We start from the raw sequence: 16,471 nt of genomic DNA on the forward strand, positions 1-16,471 counted from the left end.
AGACACGTGCTTGCTTCTGTGGTAATGGGATGGGATTCTTGCCCAAGTCGCTCCACTTAGTTGGCAATTCGAGACATGCTGGCTTCCTTATCGACACCTATTTTGAATATTAATTAAGGTAAACTAAGTATTACTGGGCATTGTAAAAAGTGTCCTTTCTGTAAAACTGTAATTTATTTGGCTTATTGGTTTATGAGTAATAGTCACCTGTAGTAAAAGGACATACATAAGCCTTGAACTGAAGGCCAGGACCTACAAAGAAACTTAATGGGCATGCGCACCTTCCAATCAGCAAGAGCATTCCACTGGTTGCTACGGTGATAAGAGCCCATTTCCAACCGTACTAGAATCACGTTTCATGTCTAATTCCTATTATTTCCTAAATAGAGACTACTTATATTCCTGTAAATATAGGAACGCGGCTCCACAACGAAGAATGGATGGTCCTGCCATTCAGCACTTCTAAGACCATCCACGCCAGAATGTTAAGATTCCCGACTGTACATAAGACTTGGGATGTAGTTATGGACAGCTGCAGCGCTTCACAAATGACGTACACAACTGATGTCATTATAAATGTGGAAATGCCCCAGAAGACAGGAGGAACGTGCAAGTTCAACAGTGCAACTATTTACAAAGCTGGAAGTAAATGCAACTTGACCTTTGTCTGCCAGAGGTGAGAACTGCCACATGTGAATATTATTAGGGAATTCCATAAGTGATTCAATGAGTGTATAAAGCAACAAGACTTATCTAAAATGTAATCACAGCTATGGGACAAGGTTGTACCAGTTCCCAATCATAAGCCTTCCAAACATCATCCCAAAAGTCTTTCCACACAAGAAGACACATTAATATTGAAGACATGGGGGAATTACTACTAATGGTTGACTAATGAACAGACTAGGAAAGTGAACCATTTGTACTATTTCTGTTCAGTTATACGATTCTACCGTACCAATTTGTGTCCTTATTTTACTCCTGTACTAGCAGAAACTGATCCTGAATGTTGTGTTGTGGCTCTGACACATCAGGAATCATGTGACTTTTGCCAGGAATCAGTGTTGCTGATGAAGCAAGACCTGACCCTGTGACCTTCTCAGAACATGTTCACAGCCCATCCCTCCCAATCACACATCCTTCAAAAGGAGAACTTGCTTAACCAGAGATCAGCAAATGCACCAGGTCTGTCATCTTTGACATGAGGACAAAGGCCTATATTGTATAGTAGGATACTTTGGTCAAAAGATATTATGACTATCCATATGATACAGTCGCATAGATGTGGCTTTATTAAATCAAGTGTTTTGCTCTTAACATATGAAACCAATCTTTTATTTCAGTATCTGTTCCAAGTTCTTTTAAGACCACCTCTTAAGATATAACTTAAAAAAACTGTGGCATTTTAGGAATAATGATATTTTGTGTTTCTTCCTGAGCATTGGTTGTGCTTGAAAACACAAAAAATGGATGTATTCACCTTGAACTTCAGGAGACAAAATGAAACAATTTTCCCCAGAAAATTCAAATGTACATCACACTATATGAGCAAAAGCACGTGGGCACCAGACCATCACACCTACACGAGTTTGTTGGAGCCATTTCAAAACCATTGGCTTTAATATGGGGTTGCCCCTCCCCCCCCCATCTTTTCAGCTATATAAGCGTCCGCTTGCAAGAAGACCTGGCTCGCAATCTCCGTTCCAGTTCATTCCCAAAGTGTTGGATGGGGTTGAGGTCAGGACTCTGTGCGGCCGGTCAAGTTCTTCCACACCTAACTCATCCAACCATGTCTTTTATGGACCTTGCTTTGTGGACTCAGGCACAGTCATGCTGGAACAGAAAAGGGCCTTCCCCAAACTGTTCCCAAAAAGTTGGAAGCATACAATTGTCTAAAATGTCTTTGTATTCTGTAACATTAACATTAATCTTCACTGGAACGGAGGAGCCCAAATCCAGAAAAATGACCCAACTCCACCAAACTTTACATTAGTCACTTTGTATTCTGGTGGGTAGCGTTCTCCTAGCATCCGCCAAACCCAGATTCGGACGAGCAGCAGCACCAAGGCACAAAACCAAGTTAAAATGTATAGTAAATGGTTGCAGCTTTTCCTTGCGAAATACATAAATTATAAATACCGCCAATCTAAAAAAAGCTAACGTACCCATTCAGAGATAATCAATCACCGAATAACCGCCTAACTGCCCCCACCAATGTGTCACAGCCCAACACCTGTTACGTTGATATCGCTTCTTCAGGGACCTAGATACGCTCACCACCACCCCTTCCTTCATCACGTAAGGCACTGTTCCTGGGCTTAGTCACTACTTTTTTGTCCAAATCAGGCCCTGCTGAGATTTGTGGCATGCAGTAGCCAGACTAGCTTTTTCTAATCAATTATCTCCCCATCCCACACTTTCAAAGGCTGTCTGAAAGGACAACAATCAATATCTTGACAAGGGGGTGATACCATCTGTAAGCTTAGATAGCAGCTCCCATGGTACACACATAAGGTGGGGTTTCTAACACATATATACTCATTTTACGAGTATCACTGCAAAGGTTTTAGTTGGAAAAAACATTACATCAGCTTTAAATATGAAAGAAGATTTTGAAAATGTCCACTCATGGAGGTTTTTCAGGAAGAACACTGAGAAACGCAGGTTCTTAGTAACAATGCAGGAATGTTCAATCCTATCCAAGAAACACACAGGCACACTTACCCACCCAGAGAAATTCTTCCACGCAAACACCCCCTAAAGTCACACTCTCCCCCTCACTATGTTATGAATCCCACATCACCATTCACATCAGTTCCTCTAAAAATAAATCTGGCACCAGGCACCATTGTAATAAGTTAGATGCTGATTACTATTCATGATCAATGATTAAAGTAGCAGAGACCTCTGTTATAAAGTGTACAATGTACAGCCATAAAGAAACGCTGAGGCAGGAGGGCTCAGAAACCAGATTATTTCATAACCTCGTTGTGTAGAGGCATCAACGACAAGGAATGTTTGTTCAAAGTTTGAGAACTAATTAGCAAGAGTGCAAAGTATAGTCACAAGTAAGCAGATTAATTGTTTGACAGAGGAACTGAACTCCACATCAGAGCAGACCATGTGAAGCTCAAAGTTATGTAAATTAAGACATCATAGGAAACCCTTAGAGCTGCAGGAAGTTAATTGTGTTTCCTGTGATGTCATCACACACTAGATTATGAGATACCAGAACGTTTGTATGAAGACTTTGGAGGGTTCAGGGCCTTTGATGTCATAAGAAAAAAAATAAAAATCAGTGAATTCATCCAACTCAGTAGCTAAAACCCATGGTTGTACTGGTCACTCCAACTCACTCAACTGATCTAATCAGAAAAGCCACTTTCAGATCCAGTTCTGTCTTACAATGTAACACATCTATAAAATTAAATGTGGCTCTTTATCGGCTGGAAAGAGCCTACTTGTTTCAGGATTCAACTGGATCTTACTTGCCGTCAAGCGGTTGTGTTACACACGGTCAGCATTAGCAAAATACCACTTATCGACAATAAGTCTTAGAGATACAGATCCTGTGTGGTTCTTTCATAATGGAGTAACAGGGGAAATTAGTACCTACCCGCAGAAATACCGGACCACTACATAAGATCCTAATGCAGTATGAAACAGTAAGGAAAAAATCTTACACAAAGAATTGCATCCAAGTGGTAAGAATGTATACAGCCTCAATGACAGGGCCCCTACGCATCATATGTAAACTTCATACATGGGAGTTTGTCAGGAGTTTATTAAAAGGTTAGTTTTATCTTGACTGGCAGGTCTACATCTCATTCCACATTTAATAGTTCCAAAGGTAAGACATCATTTTTGTATATAGTTGCCTACTTCCTGTAAGCATATTCCGGCTTAGGACGCCAGTTCTGGAAGGGACAGTAGCCCCATGTAGTGAATACCCAGGCACCTTGCTGCACTACTGCTCAATGGGAAGGGTTGGGCACATCAGCCTGTTGGTAACAGGCCAGTTACAGTACAGTGGTCTATACCTAGACACCATAGCCCCTGTAAGATCCGAGCAATGATGTCATGTTCCGAGGCTGTTGTACTTTTGGGGGCATTGCCTTGGTCATACCTAGGACAGGGACTTCCGTCACACAGCTCTGTCACAGCCTCCACCTCGTAATGCGCACACAAGACAAATAGTAAATCAAATGCTGAAGTTAATGGGTTCTAAACCCCTTCAGCTGTGTGTGACATCTCCGCCATTGAGTTGCAGCCCCCGTTCCTACTAATACAACACGATCAAGGGCTGAAGCAGAGAGATGGGAGTAATGTTCAGCACCGCTCCTGGGCTACTTACTGCCACCTACTTCTATAGTAAGTCTATCACTTATACAACAAGCCCTTTACCCAAGAGATTTTCTAACGGGCAGAAAGCCATACCTACCACCCACTTCAGGGAAGGGTATCATGAACCCTGCATAGGGAATATACTCTGGAGCGAGTCTGGCCCCATGTTAACATTTATAGCCGACGCGCTTAAAGTTCACATTCAGAGCTTGAGTCACTGCAGTTCATTTTATATACGCCCTTTCCGTGCAACAGCACTAAGCTTCGTATTACGTCATCAACCAATTCAAATGCCTGCAGCAATCAAAGCGTTAATCTCTACGAGCTGCAAAATGGGGAAAAAAGGAAGTTCTGCAGCACACGCAACAAAAATATATATTTTTAGAGAGTAATGTTTAGAGACTGCTTCAAATCACAGTCCGCAGTGGCTTCCTGCAGGAGGGGGATTGATGGACTGCAGGTAAAGCCATTAAATTCCATATAACTCTATAATCTCTATAGATCATCATTCAAAGGTCATCAGAATATATCTATCTATATATATATATATATATATATATATATATATATATATATATATATATATATATATATATATATATAGATATATATATAGATATATAAATAAAAATAATCAGCGCTACAGAATTTGATGGCGCTATATAAAAGAAAAAATAATATCATATAATGTATATATTCCTCACATGACAATTAAATTAAAGCTGCATATAATAATATATTATTCCATAGGCTGCTGTACATATAACTTAAAGGCTGGTTGCAGTGAAGAACACGCGTGTATATATTAATCAGATGTGTCCGTCTAAGCTAGCGCTGGCAGCTCATGTGAAGAATACCCAAAGCCTTCCCCATTAGCAATTCAGAAAGCACAGAATGTGCCGCGCCAGCATCCAGACTGAGCTGGGAATCTCAGATTTCGCACTGTGTATGAGCAGGAAGTTGGTTAAGAAGGATTGCCCTGTGCTGTCTGCCCTTCCCCCACTGCTTTACTCCGAAGGCTCTCCCAAGAACCAGAAAGAGCAGCAGGGAAGGGAGAGGAAAAAAAATCCAGACCCTCCTACGCTCCACCCACACCCCCAACCCCCCCCCCGGGGCCAAAAAATTGCAATACCATCACACGCTGTATATAATGGGTGCCAACATACCCCGCAGGAGGGTCGCCGCTGCATGCAGCAATGCGCCGGTCACATAACGAGGGCGGCAAAATATTTTAGCTGGTTTGATCAGCCCACAGACCAGATCTAGATCGTACGCAGACCCCTCTGCCCCAGCCCGTCACTTTTATCTGAATGCACCGATTGTACGACGCGCAGCTCAGGTTGGAGCTCTTTAAATAAAAATACTAATTACGGGGGCCGTATTGGCACCAGAACGACATGATGTGTAGTGCAAGATGCAGGTGAGCACGCTATGGGAGAAGGACCTCTAGAAGTATGCACGGAGCACAGGTTACCCAAACACGCGAGTCATATAACACGCTATAATTAGCAGAGGGAGCATGGATGATCATGAATAAACGATGGCGCGGTTATTCGGTGTACGCAGCTCCCTGAGCTTTTTGAGGACACAGCACTGCATCTACACTGTGAATGCAAAGCGCGGGGGATGGGCTGCGGAGCACCGGCGCTTCCCGCCGCGCAACACAGAACCGTCTATATGAATCCTACAAACGGACGCACGGCGATGAGCCGGACGATCACCTCGCTTGCTACAGAGCGGCCGCGTCTCGTTAGATCGTGCCAGGCCGCTCGCTCAGGGGGGCGCCCGCAGTGTCTCATCCCGTGTGCGCAGCGGCAGGGCGCCATAAAGCGCAGATTACAGCGAGGGAGTCAGGAGTCTAACTGCATAAAGCGCTGTCTGTTTTAAATGTGGGACAAACGTGTGCGCGTCTAGGACACGGAGTCTAGACAGAGGCACACAGACTACCAATTACACGCAAGGAGAGTCCGCGGGGAATCAGCCGTGCAATGTCAGTATACACTGTGCTCATCCTGAAACGGTATAGATTGCAGCTTCTGCACCACGTACACTGCACAGTCACAGCAGCGTCAGTAGTGACAGTGTGCATGGCACTGTGTTGTGAACTTATTGTGATGAGAGCCAGCAGTCAGTATATCAGACCCAGACGCACTCGCCAGCGACATATTGCTGGAAGCTCACAACATCTTAATGCAGTGAAGTCAGCGTTTGATTGACAGGTGTGCTGCGTACAGCCGGCAGTGAGCATCTGTAAAGATTATTTACTCATAGAGCATGTAGCACATATTCCCCAGCGGTGTATAATGGCTAACAAAGCAGAATATTGCACCACATAATTTGGATTTACAGAACAATTTGCGAGGAGGCCCTCGCCCAAACAGCTTACAATCTAGAAGGAGGTGAGGCATATTACACAAGCGGTCGTATCGCGGGGTGAATGTTGTGAAATGACATCACTAGACGTAAGTATAGACTGACTGAAGAGTATGAAGGTAAGAGATGCTCGGCAGCAGCAGACAGACTGGGAAACAGTAGGATGACAGACAATTGTGTATTTGTGTGCATCGCACTAGTAACTGTGTGAAGCGTGTGCGGCCAGGGAGTTGTGTGTCTGCATGCAGTGCCAACAAGCACCAGACGGAGGGTAATACACCTGTATACAGCGATCAGCACACTTGTGAGTCTGTGTAGTATCAACGAGCGATGATTGTGTCTGCCTGCAGTGAGCAGCACAGCAGACGAATTATGTTGTGACTATGCATCGGGGCAGCGTGCTGGGAATGGGTTCTGCGTCTGTGTGCATCGGGGCAGCGTGCTGGGAACGGGTTCTGCGTCTGTGTGCATCGGGGCAGCGTGCTGGGAACGGGTTCTGCGTCTGTGTGCATCGGGGCAGCGTGCTGGGAACGGGTTGTGCGTCTGTGTGCATCGGGGCAGCGTGCTGGGAACGGGTTGTGCGTCTGTGTGCAGCGGGGCAGCGTGCTGGGAACGGGTTGTGCATCTGTGTGCAGCAGGGCAGCGTGCTGGGAACGGGTTGTGCATCTGCGTGCAGCGGGGCAGCGTGCTGGGAACGGGTTGTGCATCTGTGTGCAGTGGGGCAGCGTGCTGGGAATGGGTTGTGTGTCTGTGTGCAGCGGGGCAGCATGCTGGGAACAGGTTGTGTGTCTGCGTGCAGTGGGGCAGGGTGGTGGGAACGGGTTGTGTGTTTGTGTGCAGCGGGGCAGTGTGCTGGGAGCGGGTTGTGCGTCTGTGTGCAGTGGGGCAGGGTGCTGGGAACGGGTTGTGTGTTTGTGTGCAGCGGGGCAGTGTGCTGGGAGCGGGTTGTGCGTCTGTGTGCAGTGGGGCAGGGTGCTGGGAACGGGTTGCGTGTTTGTGTGCAGTGGGGCATTAGCGGGCTGTGCGCAGTGTGGCTCACTTAGAGTGAGGTGTGTGTGTGTACAAAGGGCAGCACCATCTGAATGGGTTGTGTGTTTTGACACAGAGAATCTTTTGTGTGTATGCAGTGAGCAGTGAGCAGCACAATGTAAACGTGTTGTATGTATGCACAGCACTGTACACCGAAGCAGGCAGTTACGTGGATCATGCAGTGTGTGCGTGCAGACAAGCCTCGCTCCTCCCCCACCCCGGCCCTGTCTGTCTCCGGGTCCCGCTCACTTCTCAGAAAACTCCCCTCTGGGGGCGGGACTTCGGCGCACGTGGGGGGAGGGGCGGTCCTTGACACGTCACCAGTACCGTGTAACTGACTCGCTGCCGAAACCTCGGCGATAAACCTCCGTAAAGCAGTCCCGGTGGCCCTGGGTCCTATATACGGGAAGTATATATTGTAGAGGGGCTGCAAGGGCGTAAGAAACCGGGCGCTTTACTGGGTGGGTCAGGAGCCGCGGCCTTGGGATCACCCCGGCAATGAAGCGGTTAAGGGGAGAGGCTGCTTTCAGTCATATGACAACCCATGTCACCGTATTATGCAAAGCCGCTGGCGGAGGATTGCCGCCGCCCTGCACTGGAAACCCAGGGCAGTAACACCGCAGTCTGCCCCAGCAAGGGCAATACCTATATACCCAGGGCAAAACGTGGCTAGACTGTGTTACACGTCATAAACTAACACCGCACAGCCCGCAGCGCTCACCTCACCTCACCCCTGGCAGCAGAGTCCACACTAAATCATTCAACTCCGTGCCAGAGCCGGCAGCATCCACATACCCTGCAATCACACTGCATGCGAGCCAACTGCCCCGGGTACAGTGCAGCACACGCAAACCACGGCTTCTATGGCGATCGCACGTAGACACACATACACCGTATGGGGCATCTCAGACTGGCACATATACACTGTATGGGGCATTTCAGACTGGCACGCATAGAATGTATGGGGCATCTCACACTGGCACGCATAGAATGTATGGGGCATCTCCCACTGGCACGCATAGAATGTATGGGGCATCTCACACTGGCACGCATAGAATGTATGGGGTATCTCACACTGGCACGTATAATACAGGGCAGCCAATTCTTGCAGATGCAGATTACATCGCGCGATTCATACCGGTACCAGCCTGCAGTAAAGCCCCCTCATTACAGCGGGGCGCACTGCAGCCCCACAGTGACCATCAGCCGGTGCCCCACCACTGACATGCCCACTGGCACTACCCCCCAGACTCATGCCCCACGGAAAATGCTAGCCCCTTACCACGTGTTTTCTGTTGCTGCTGCTGGGCTTGCCATTCCAGGAACAGGGCTGCTTGCAGTAACGTCTCCAGGCTCATTTCTCACTCCTCGCAAAACTGATTCCCAATCCGCCGCTACAAAAATCACACAATGAACTGGGCTTCGGCGGTCGGTAACGGGGGGTGGGGGGTTTCCTCTCCCTCCCCAGTGCGGGAAAAAAGCAAATAATAAATAAAAACAAATAAAATAATAACCCAGATCCCCCGCGAATCACCCAGACAAGAAAAGGGTTGCAACAAGATGGCGATGAGTAACAGAAACACAACAAGAAAAAAGGGACTAACAGAGCCCTGAGCTACTACAGGGCGGGGGCGAAAATCCGGAGGCAGGAACCACGGTTACTGGATCGGGGGTGTGAGTCACAAGGGAGGATGCAGCGCTTCGCTTTTGGTTATGTTTTAAGGGGACCTAAGTGCGAGGAGCGCGCAAAGACTCTACATCTCGTGCAGTGCAGGGGTTCGTTTACCTCATTAGCTGCTGTATAAACTGTACACATAAATATATAATACGCATCATATACACGTATTAGCTAACTATATATATATATCCACACACATTATAGATATATGCACGCATATTATATAAATATATCCCTACATATTATGTATACACACACATTATATATATATATACACACAGTAACTACGCCCGGTAACTATTCGTTAACGGTAGGGGAATCCGTTCCTTTCCTGGGCTTGAACTACTTCTATGTAAATGCAGCCCAGCCCACATGTCTCGTGGCCACAGCCCCCTGTGTTGTCATGTGTTTGTGTGGCACATGCATGGTATTGAGGCGAATGACAAGTTGTTAACCCCTTCATGAAACGACGCCAGAGAAGAGCCGGGGTAAACATCTCTCTAGCGCGGCACGCGTCTGCAGTAATAAAACGCACTCACTTTATCCTAGGCAGAAAGAATTTTATCTTTGGTATCAATTCAAGGCGTGTCTGATGCAAACGACTGTAAAGTTATGTGCACCCCCCTGTTTCGCAGTTTCTATTGGTTCAGTCCAGTTCATTGGTAACCCGAGTATTCCCCGGGATTACACACTATGCGCGTCTGTGTTCATGTGAATCCAGTCCGCGCTTTCCAACTGCCCCGCCCCCCTGCAGTGCGTTAGCATCTCATTAAAATATGTCATTCCCAGTTCAGCCAATCAAATGACGGGACAACAAGGCATGGAGCAGCTCCACATGGACGCCCTGCTTTCGCTGACGCCAACAGCCTGCCATTTAAAGGCACACGTAGCTGTCACCGGTCACGCATTCGCCCTCTGCGGGGCGTGCATAGATATTTGTTGCTTATCGTTAAAGTGTCAGTTCCCGCGCCAGCATCGCGTTTACTGCTCGTGAAGGAGACGCATTCCATAAAGATTCCTGCGCGTTTGTCTGAGGAGGTTAAGCAAAGATCATCAGCCAAGCGTTTCCGTCCAGCGCGGGTTCAATAATAATAATAATAATGATGGAGCGGACGTGCTGTTTGTGTCATCCTGGATACTTTGCACGCATGTCATGTGCATTGCGTGCACACAGGTGGGGAGCCTATAGAGCTGTCGTTGTGATGTCGTCACCTGCGCTCATGAACGAGTAAACAGGTCTCATGCGGACACCGAGGAGCCCAGATATCCATCAGGTTGTTGGGAAACTTTGCAGGAGAGTTGCGTTTCAGCTCCTTGACGTCCCTGTACGAAGGGCCGACCCCATTGAGCTTCTGCTCAAGAGGAAGGGCTTGGCGAGCCCTGTATAATGTATAATTAAATCAATGAGATTTCTTCAAAATCCCCTCCTCCATTGAATTATACAGTAGACAGGGCCAGCTCAGCCCTTTACACTGAAGAAAACTGCCAATGCTGGCCCTTCTTAGTGAATAGCAAAGTGAGGGAGTTGAAACCACAGCTCTCCTTCCAACGCTCCTTTTAGAGAATAAAGCCCACAGTTACCTATGTCATATAGGGTGCATGTAATTACCATCCATGTTAGCCATTATCCACTATGCCGGTGCTACACCCAAAATATACAAGGCCTGCACATGCTCGCCCCAGTAAATGTATTGATGTATAAAACAATGCTGTTTGCGCTCTTTTACGTTAATGGAAGACGGGGTAATTGGAGTCGCCCGCATCCTGTGCTGATTTCCAATCGAAGCCCCCCAGTGCATCTTCAAATTTAAAAGGAAGCTGCAGCAATAAAGTGCGTATGATGGCTGAAGCATCCCTTTAACCCCTTAGTGACAAAGCCCGTACATGTACGGCTCAAAACCCTTTGTTTTCAATGGGTTTAGGGGCCGCCCATTGTCCTTAAGGGGTTAAAAAGACCACCACGTTACAGAGAGAGGGTACAGAAGAACATGATTGTAAACAAACAGATCATAAGCCTTGGCCGCGTGCGATGTAATTACGCTGCGATGTACAGCGGAATATATATTCCTCGGCGTGTATGTAAACACAGAACCAATGGCTTTGCCAATTTTGCCCACGGCGTTCTCTGTGCCAGCACTGGAGCTAAAGTATATCCACGAGCGGGGAGACGTGTGCGGCCTGACGTACCTCCTGCATGCGTGGGCCCCGGCCTGATGTTAAAAAAATGAGATCTTCTCCACCACCAGCCACAGAGCGAGGCATATTTACAGAAAAATGTAAAAGTGTGACGCTCAAATAAACAGACTAGGCGAGTCTCGTGCGCTTATCAGTTCCCGGGTAAGTGAATACGCCCCCACACACAGACACGTGGAGCCGCCCCTGTTACCCCGACACCAGGGGGCTCAAACATCACATCCCGGGCTTCATGAGCCTACTTGACCAAGCAGGTACTCATTGTACAGCGCTACAGAATATGATGGCGCTATATAAAACAATAAATAATAGAGAACCACACATCGTCACAAGTATGAGACTTCAAATTCCCAGAAAAACCCCGCGTGTTAAATGAGGTATACTAAGTAGCCATGACACCCTCAACCTGCATTCCAGAGAAACCACTTTAACAGCACCGGGTTCTCGCCGTCACCTTCGCTACATCCAAGTCCTCCCCGTCTCGTTCCGCTCTCTGCCACCCATTAGAGTGTAAGCTTCCAAGATCATGGCCGCCTCCTTCTATACCAACATCTCGATGGGTGTTAGCTATTGTAACAGCGCTACAGATTCTGTTGACGATTTTGGATGGGGAGGAATAGCAAGGGCCGAAGGGGAGCAGCTCTATAATGACAGGTCTGCTAAATGACGCGTGAAGGGTTCTAAACACTTCAGAGTGAGAAATAAATAATCTATACACCATAGGAGCTAAAATACTGGTTTCTCCAACAGGCGAAATAATGTACATTTTGAGATGTAAAACTTGTCATAACCCGATAGCAGGAAGTAAATTGTGACAGAAAATCACTTCCTTAAGATTGCAGGGATAAAAAGCATTTACACTTTTAAATACTATGACTTATGTTAAAATATTGTGAACCTTCACATGTGGAAACTATATATACTTTGGACGGAATGGGGTTATGCATAAAGAGTGATTCTGGTGCAAAGTGTGACAGTTGGTCTTACCACCATAGTAACTACATTAAGGGCCCAAGCAGCCCTGCAGCTTCTCCTAACCACAGGTTGTTTATTTTATTTACAGGGTGAAGAATGCCTCTGGCTAGGTAAGGATCACGGGAAGTGATAGTAAAGTCCAGGCCAAGGGGCTATTATTATTGGGCTTTAATTTGCCTTATCGACAAACACATGCGTGACTCCTCCCGCGTCAGGAGGACGCGGCGTGGGAGCCCGTCTGGCGGTGGAAGGGTTACAGGGTGCGCCGCTCTCCCTGTTTGTCCCCATGCTGGAGGCAGGGCGAGGCCGGTGATACGTTTCACAATAAGGGAGGAGGAGGCGGTGAGGGGATCGCACAACCGCGTGATGTGAGGAGGACGCTCTCCGGGGAGGGAGATCCCGCCTCGCTCCCTCCTCGCTCCACACTGCCACGGCTGGCTTCTTAAAGGGGCAGGAGTCGCATGCCTAGACAGAAGCGCTCTTAACTCATTCAGCCTCAGATTGCTTTCATGTTATTATTCATTATTGTTTTATATAGCACCATCATATTCCGCAGCGCAGTATAATGGGTAAACAGGTCGTAACAAGTAGTATGTAACATAACAAACAACAGGTTAGCAGGGTCCTGCTCATATGAGCTTACAATCTAGAAGTTTCTTAAAGGAGAACTCCCGCCAAATGTCTTCAGATTTAAAATATTGCACCAGTTTATTATTTTTTTTAGTTTTTGGTTAATGAAATGTTTTCAGCTGTACATTAACTGTATGGGTGTATGTGTTCTAGCTGTGCTATCTAAGCTGAATCTGCTACACTTCTTATCACGCTAATGTGTGAAAGCAATAGAATGCCTCAGTCTTAATTACTCAGCTGGACACTCTGAATAATGAATGTCTGTGGAGGAACAGACTTTATAAGTATTGTCATAAAAGTATCAGCTCAGTATGATTGAGCAGGTAGTGAGGCGCTTGCATCGGGCACAGCTGTAAGGGCCACTCGCTGCCCAGTGAGCATCTGCAGGACCGGTTGGCATACCTCACAACTTTCTCCCCCAGTGAATCAGGACGTCGGGGTGGAACTTGAGAAGTATTTGCTACTGAGTGCGCAGTAGCGCTAACATCTGAAGATCCAACCCCCAGCATCCCGATAGGCATGTGCACGATGATATAGGGCCCCAGACACCGAAGAATGCCATCAGGATGCTGTCTTAAATACTTCTGTCCTGCCTAGCCTTGCGGGACAGCGGGGAGAAAAAACTGTGCGCCAGTGATTGATGCGGAGCCTTGGGACATGATGTCATATCCCGGTGCTCAGCATCAATCGGTGTGCGCACTACCACGGAGTGGCAAAGGAGAGGGAGGTCTGAAGTGACAGACACAGACCTCCTACTTCTACAACAAGAAATAAGAAGAACTACAAGGTAAGTATGTGCAGGCATGTATATGGGCAGTGTACACATGCTTATGGACAGGATTGTGTAAGAGTGTGCATATGGACAGACGTGTAAGTGCAGTGTAAGTATAAATAACCTCTGCAAAAATACTGAATTTGCTCGATTATAAGATGACCCCCCCCCCCAAAATTTGAATATTGATTTAGAAAAAAAAAAGCCTGAATATAAGACTACCCTATAGGAAAAACGTTTTCCTGGTAAATATTAATTCACATGTAAACCATTTTTTCATATTTAATAAAAAGTATGATTGAGAAAAATGCATTTCTTATTTTTATTTCCTTTTATTTGCCAACCTGTCCCCTAGTTATCTGCCCCCGGCCTTGTCACTCTGCCCCCAGATATGCCTTAAAACCCCCTATTTGCCACTCTGCCTCCCAGAAATGCCTTATACCCCCTATTTGCCACTCTGCCCCCAGATATGCCTTATACCTCCTATTTGCCACTCTGTCCCAGATATGCCTTATACCCCCCTATATGCCCCCCAACCTAACAATGCATCCCTAGACCTCCGTGTCCCCAGTGCTCCAGACTCCCTGGTGCCTAGTTGGGCTGATGCGTGCGCAGACAACCTCTGCTTCTGCTCAGCGCTTTCGCCAGGGCTTCTATGACTGAGCACCGGAAGGTCACGTCACGCTAGCGCTCCATCATAGATGCCCAGGCAGAAGTGCTAGCAGCAGCACAGGTTGTCTGCGTGCATTGTGCAGATGTCCACTCGCTGTCAGATAGGAGGATCCGGGTCCTCTGCAGATCTGCGGGGGATCTGGACCTTAGTCTTATAGTCAGTCCTCTATTTGAGGTCAGACCTCTATACAAAATGTACAAAATGGTGAAAAACTGGCAAGTGAAGAACATTAGGACCAGATTGGCATGGCCACGACTAGGCGGGCACACGGGATGCACCGCACCCAGACATTCTGGATAGCAGGGGTGCATTGGGCAGGATGCCGGCTGAGACTCCATACATTCTCTGCCGTCAGCTTCTGCGTCCTGGTCTCCTTTCCTGCAGCTCCGTTTCTTGCCTTGCCTCTTGTTCTTCTGTCTTCTTTTTTCATCTGCTACCCACTTCTTTTTTGTCTGCTTCTGCATGAATCCAGCCACCTGGTGCACTTCTGCAAAAGGGCCGAGATTTTTGGAGGCTGGGACACTGTGTAGCAAAAGTGTAGCAATCTCCAGAGAAACCAATTAAATGCGCCCCGCTAGTAGCTCCGCTTTTACCAGTTTATACCTGATTTTGCTTACTATGCACCCAAGCTTCGCATTGGAACCTAATTATAGAACAACAAAAACTTTTTGCAAAGAGGACCAATAACCCTGGACACGTTTCAGTCTCATCTGTGACCATCTCACATATTGCTGTAGGCTGTTAAATCCATATACGATCATTAATGACAGCAGATACAAATTAGAACAGATGTGTGCTACTCGTCTAAGTTCATTTTTTTCTGCGTCTGCCACATTAACGGTGTCAGAAGGCTACAGATGAGATGCGGCTTCTACAGCCTGTTTCATAGCAACACAGCTCTGACAGAGTCCGCGTTACTGGAACCGTTCACGATGATGTGATTTCTGTGCAACAAAACATAGTGCATGTATATTTTTTGGTATATTCTTTGTTTAAATCCCAGACTATAGTAGGTACAGTGAAAACCAGTTTATAAAAAAAAACACCAAAATAATGATAATAAAAAATTATATATATATCTAAATATATATATATATATATATATAATCTTATATCAATGCTCCAGGTAGGTTTGCCTAGTGACGCTAAGTACAGGCATCCTCAACAAAGCAGGACACTTTGTTGGGGCCTTATTAGAGGTGGGACCGGGTACATGGCCATCAATCTACTTATCCAAACACCTTGTGATACATTGCATCAGAACCCTGGAATATGACATCATATCAAAACTCTATGCTTCAATACATCTGCAGAAGGTCACGCAGTAGCTGTGACTGAAGCCTGTACTGCTCAGGTGGTCAGGGGAGGACCTCTGATCTCCCTTACTGGTCTCTGATTCCAGCTGCCAACAAAAGCGTGACAGTGCGGCAGCTCGGCAGAACAGGGGAAAAAATTAGGGCACTTGGGAGGTATGGCAGATTAAATCCCTGAGCACAGCTGTGATTTTATGCTCTGATTTCTCAGAATGATATGACTTCATATTTCCATCAATATGGGTTGGGTTAATGCAAACCAGTAAGGCAGGAACAACGCTAATGTCTTTATTTCACTGCCAAATGTCAATCACTGCCAATATTGATTTCTATAGAGGGTTATACAATAAAGTGGGTTATAGTAAGAGGAGAGTTGTAGTTAAACAAACCAACTGAACTATGCATTAACAAGCCCTATCATTTAGTTAAAGCAGTGAAATTTCTTAAATCACACTCAGGGGTGAGCCTAAGGTTAGTGGCCCATGGGTGCT

At 46.6% G+C, this 16,471-nt stretch overlaps 1 protein-coding gene across 3 annotated transcripts in view; it reads right to left on the minus strand.

The window, feature by feature from the left end:
- MNT (MAX network transcriptional repressor) overlaps positions 1-9,321 on the minus strand; it is a 40,725-nt gene extending 31,404 nt beyond the window's left edge. For 2 of the 3 annotated variants that reach the window (XM_053457163.1, XM_053457161.1), the window contains exon 1: positions 9,029-9,321. In XM_053457163.1, the coding sequence (XP_053313138.1) occupies positions 9,029-9,104 (76 nt within the window). In that variant the 5' untranslated portion in view covers positions 9,105-9,321. The remainder of the gene's footprint in view (positions 1-9,028) is intronic. The other variant, XM_053457162.1, reaches the window with a different exon arrangement.
- Between the last annotated feature and the right edge of the window lie 7,150 nt (positions 9,322-16,471).

The sequence above is a fragment of the Spea bombifrons genome, chromosome 2 (genome assembly GCF_027358695.1).
Source record: "Spea bombifrons isolate aSpeBom1 chromosome 2, aSpeBom1.2.pri, whole genome shotgun sequence".
In the NCBI taxonomy this organism is placed as follows: Eukaryota; Metazoa; Chordata; class Amphibia; order Anura; family Pelobatidae; genus Spea; species Spea bombifrons.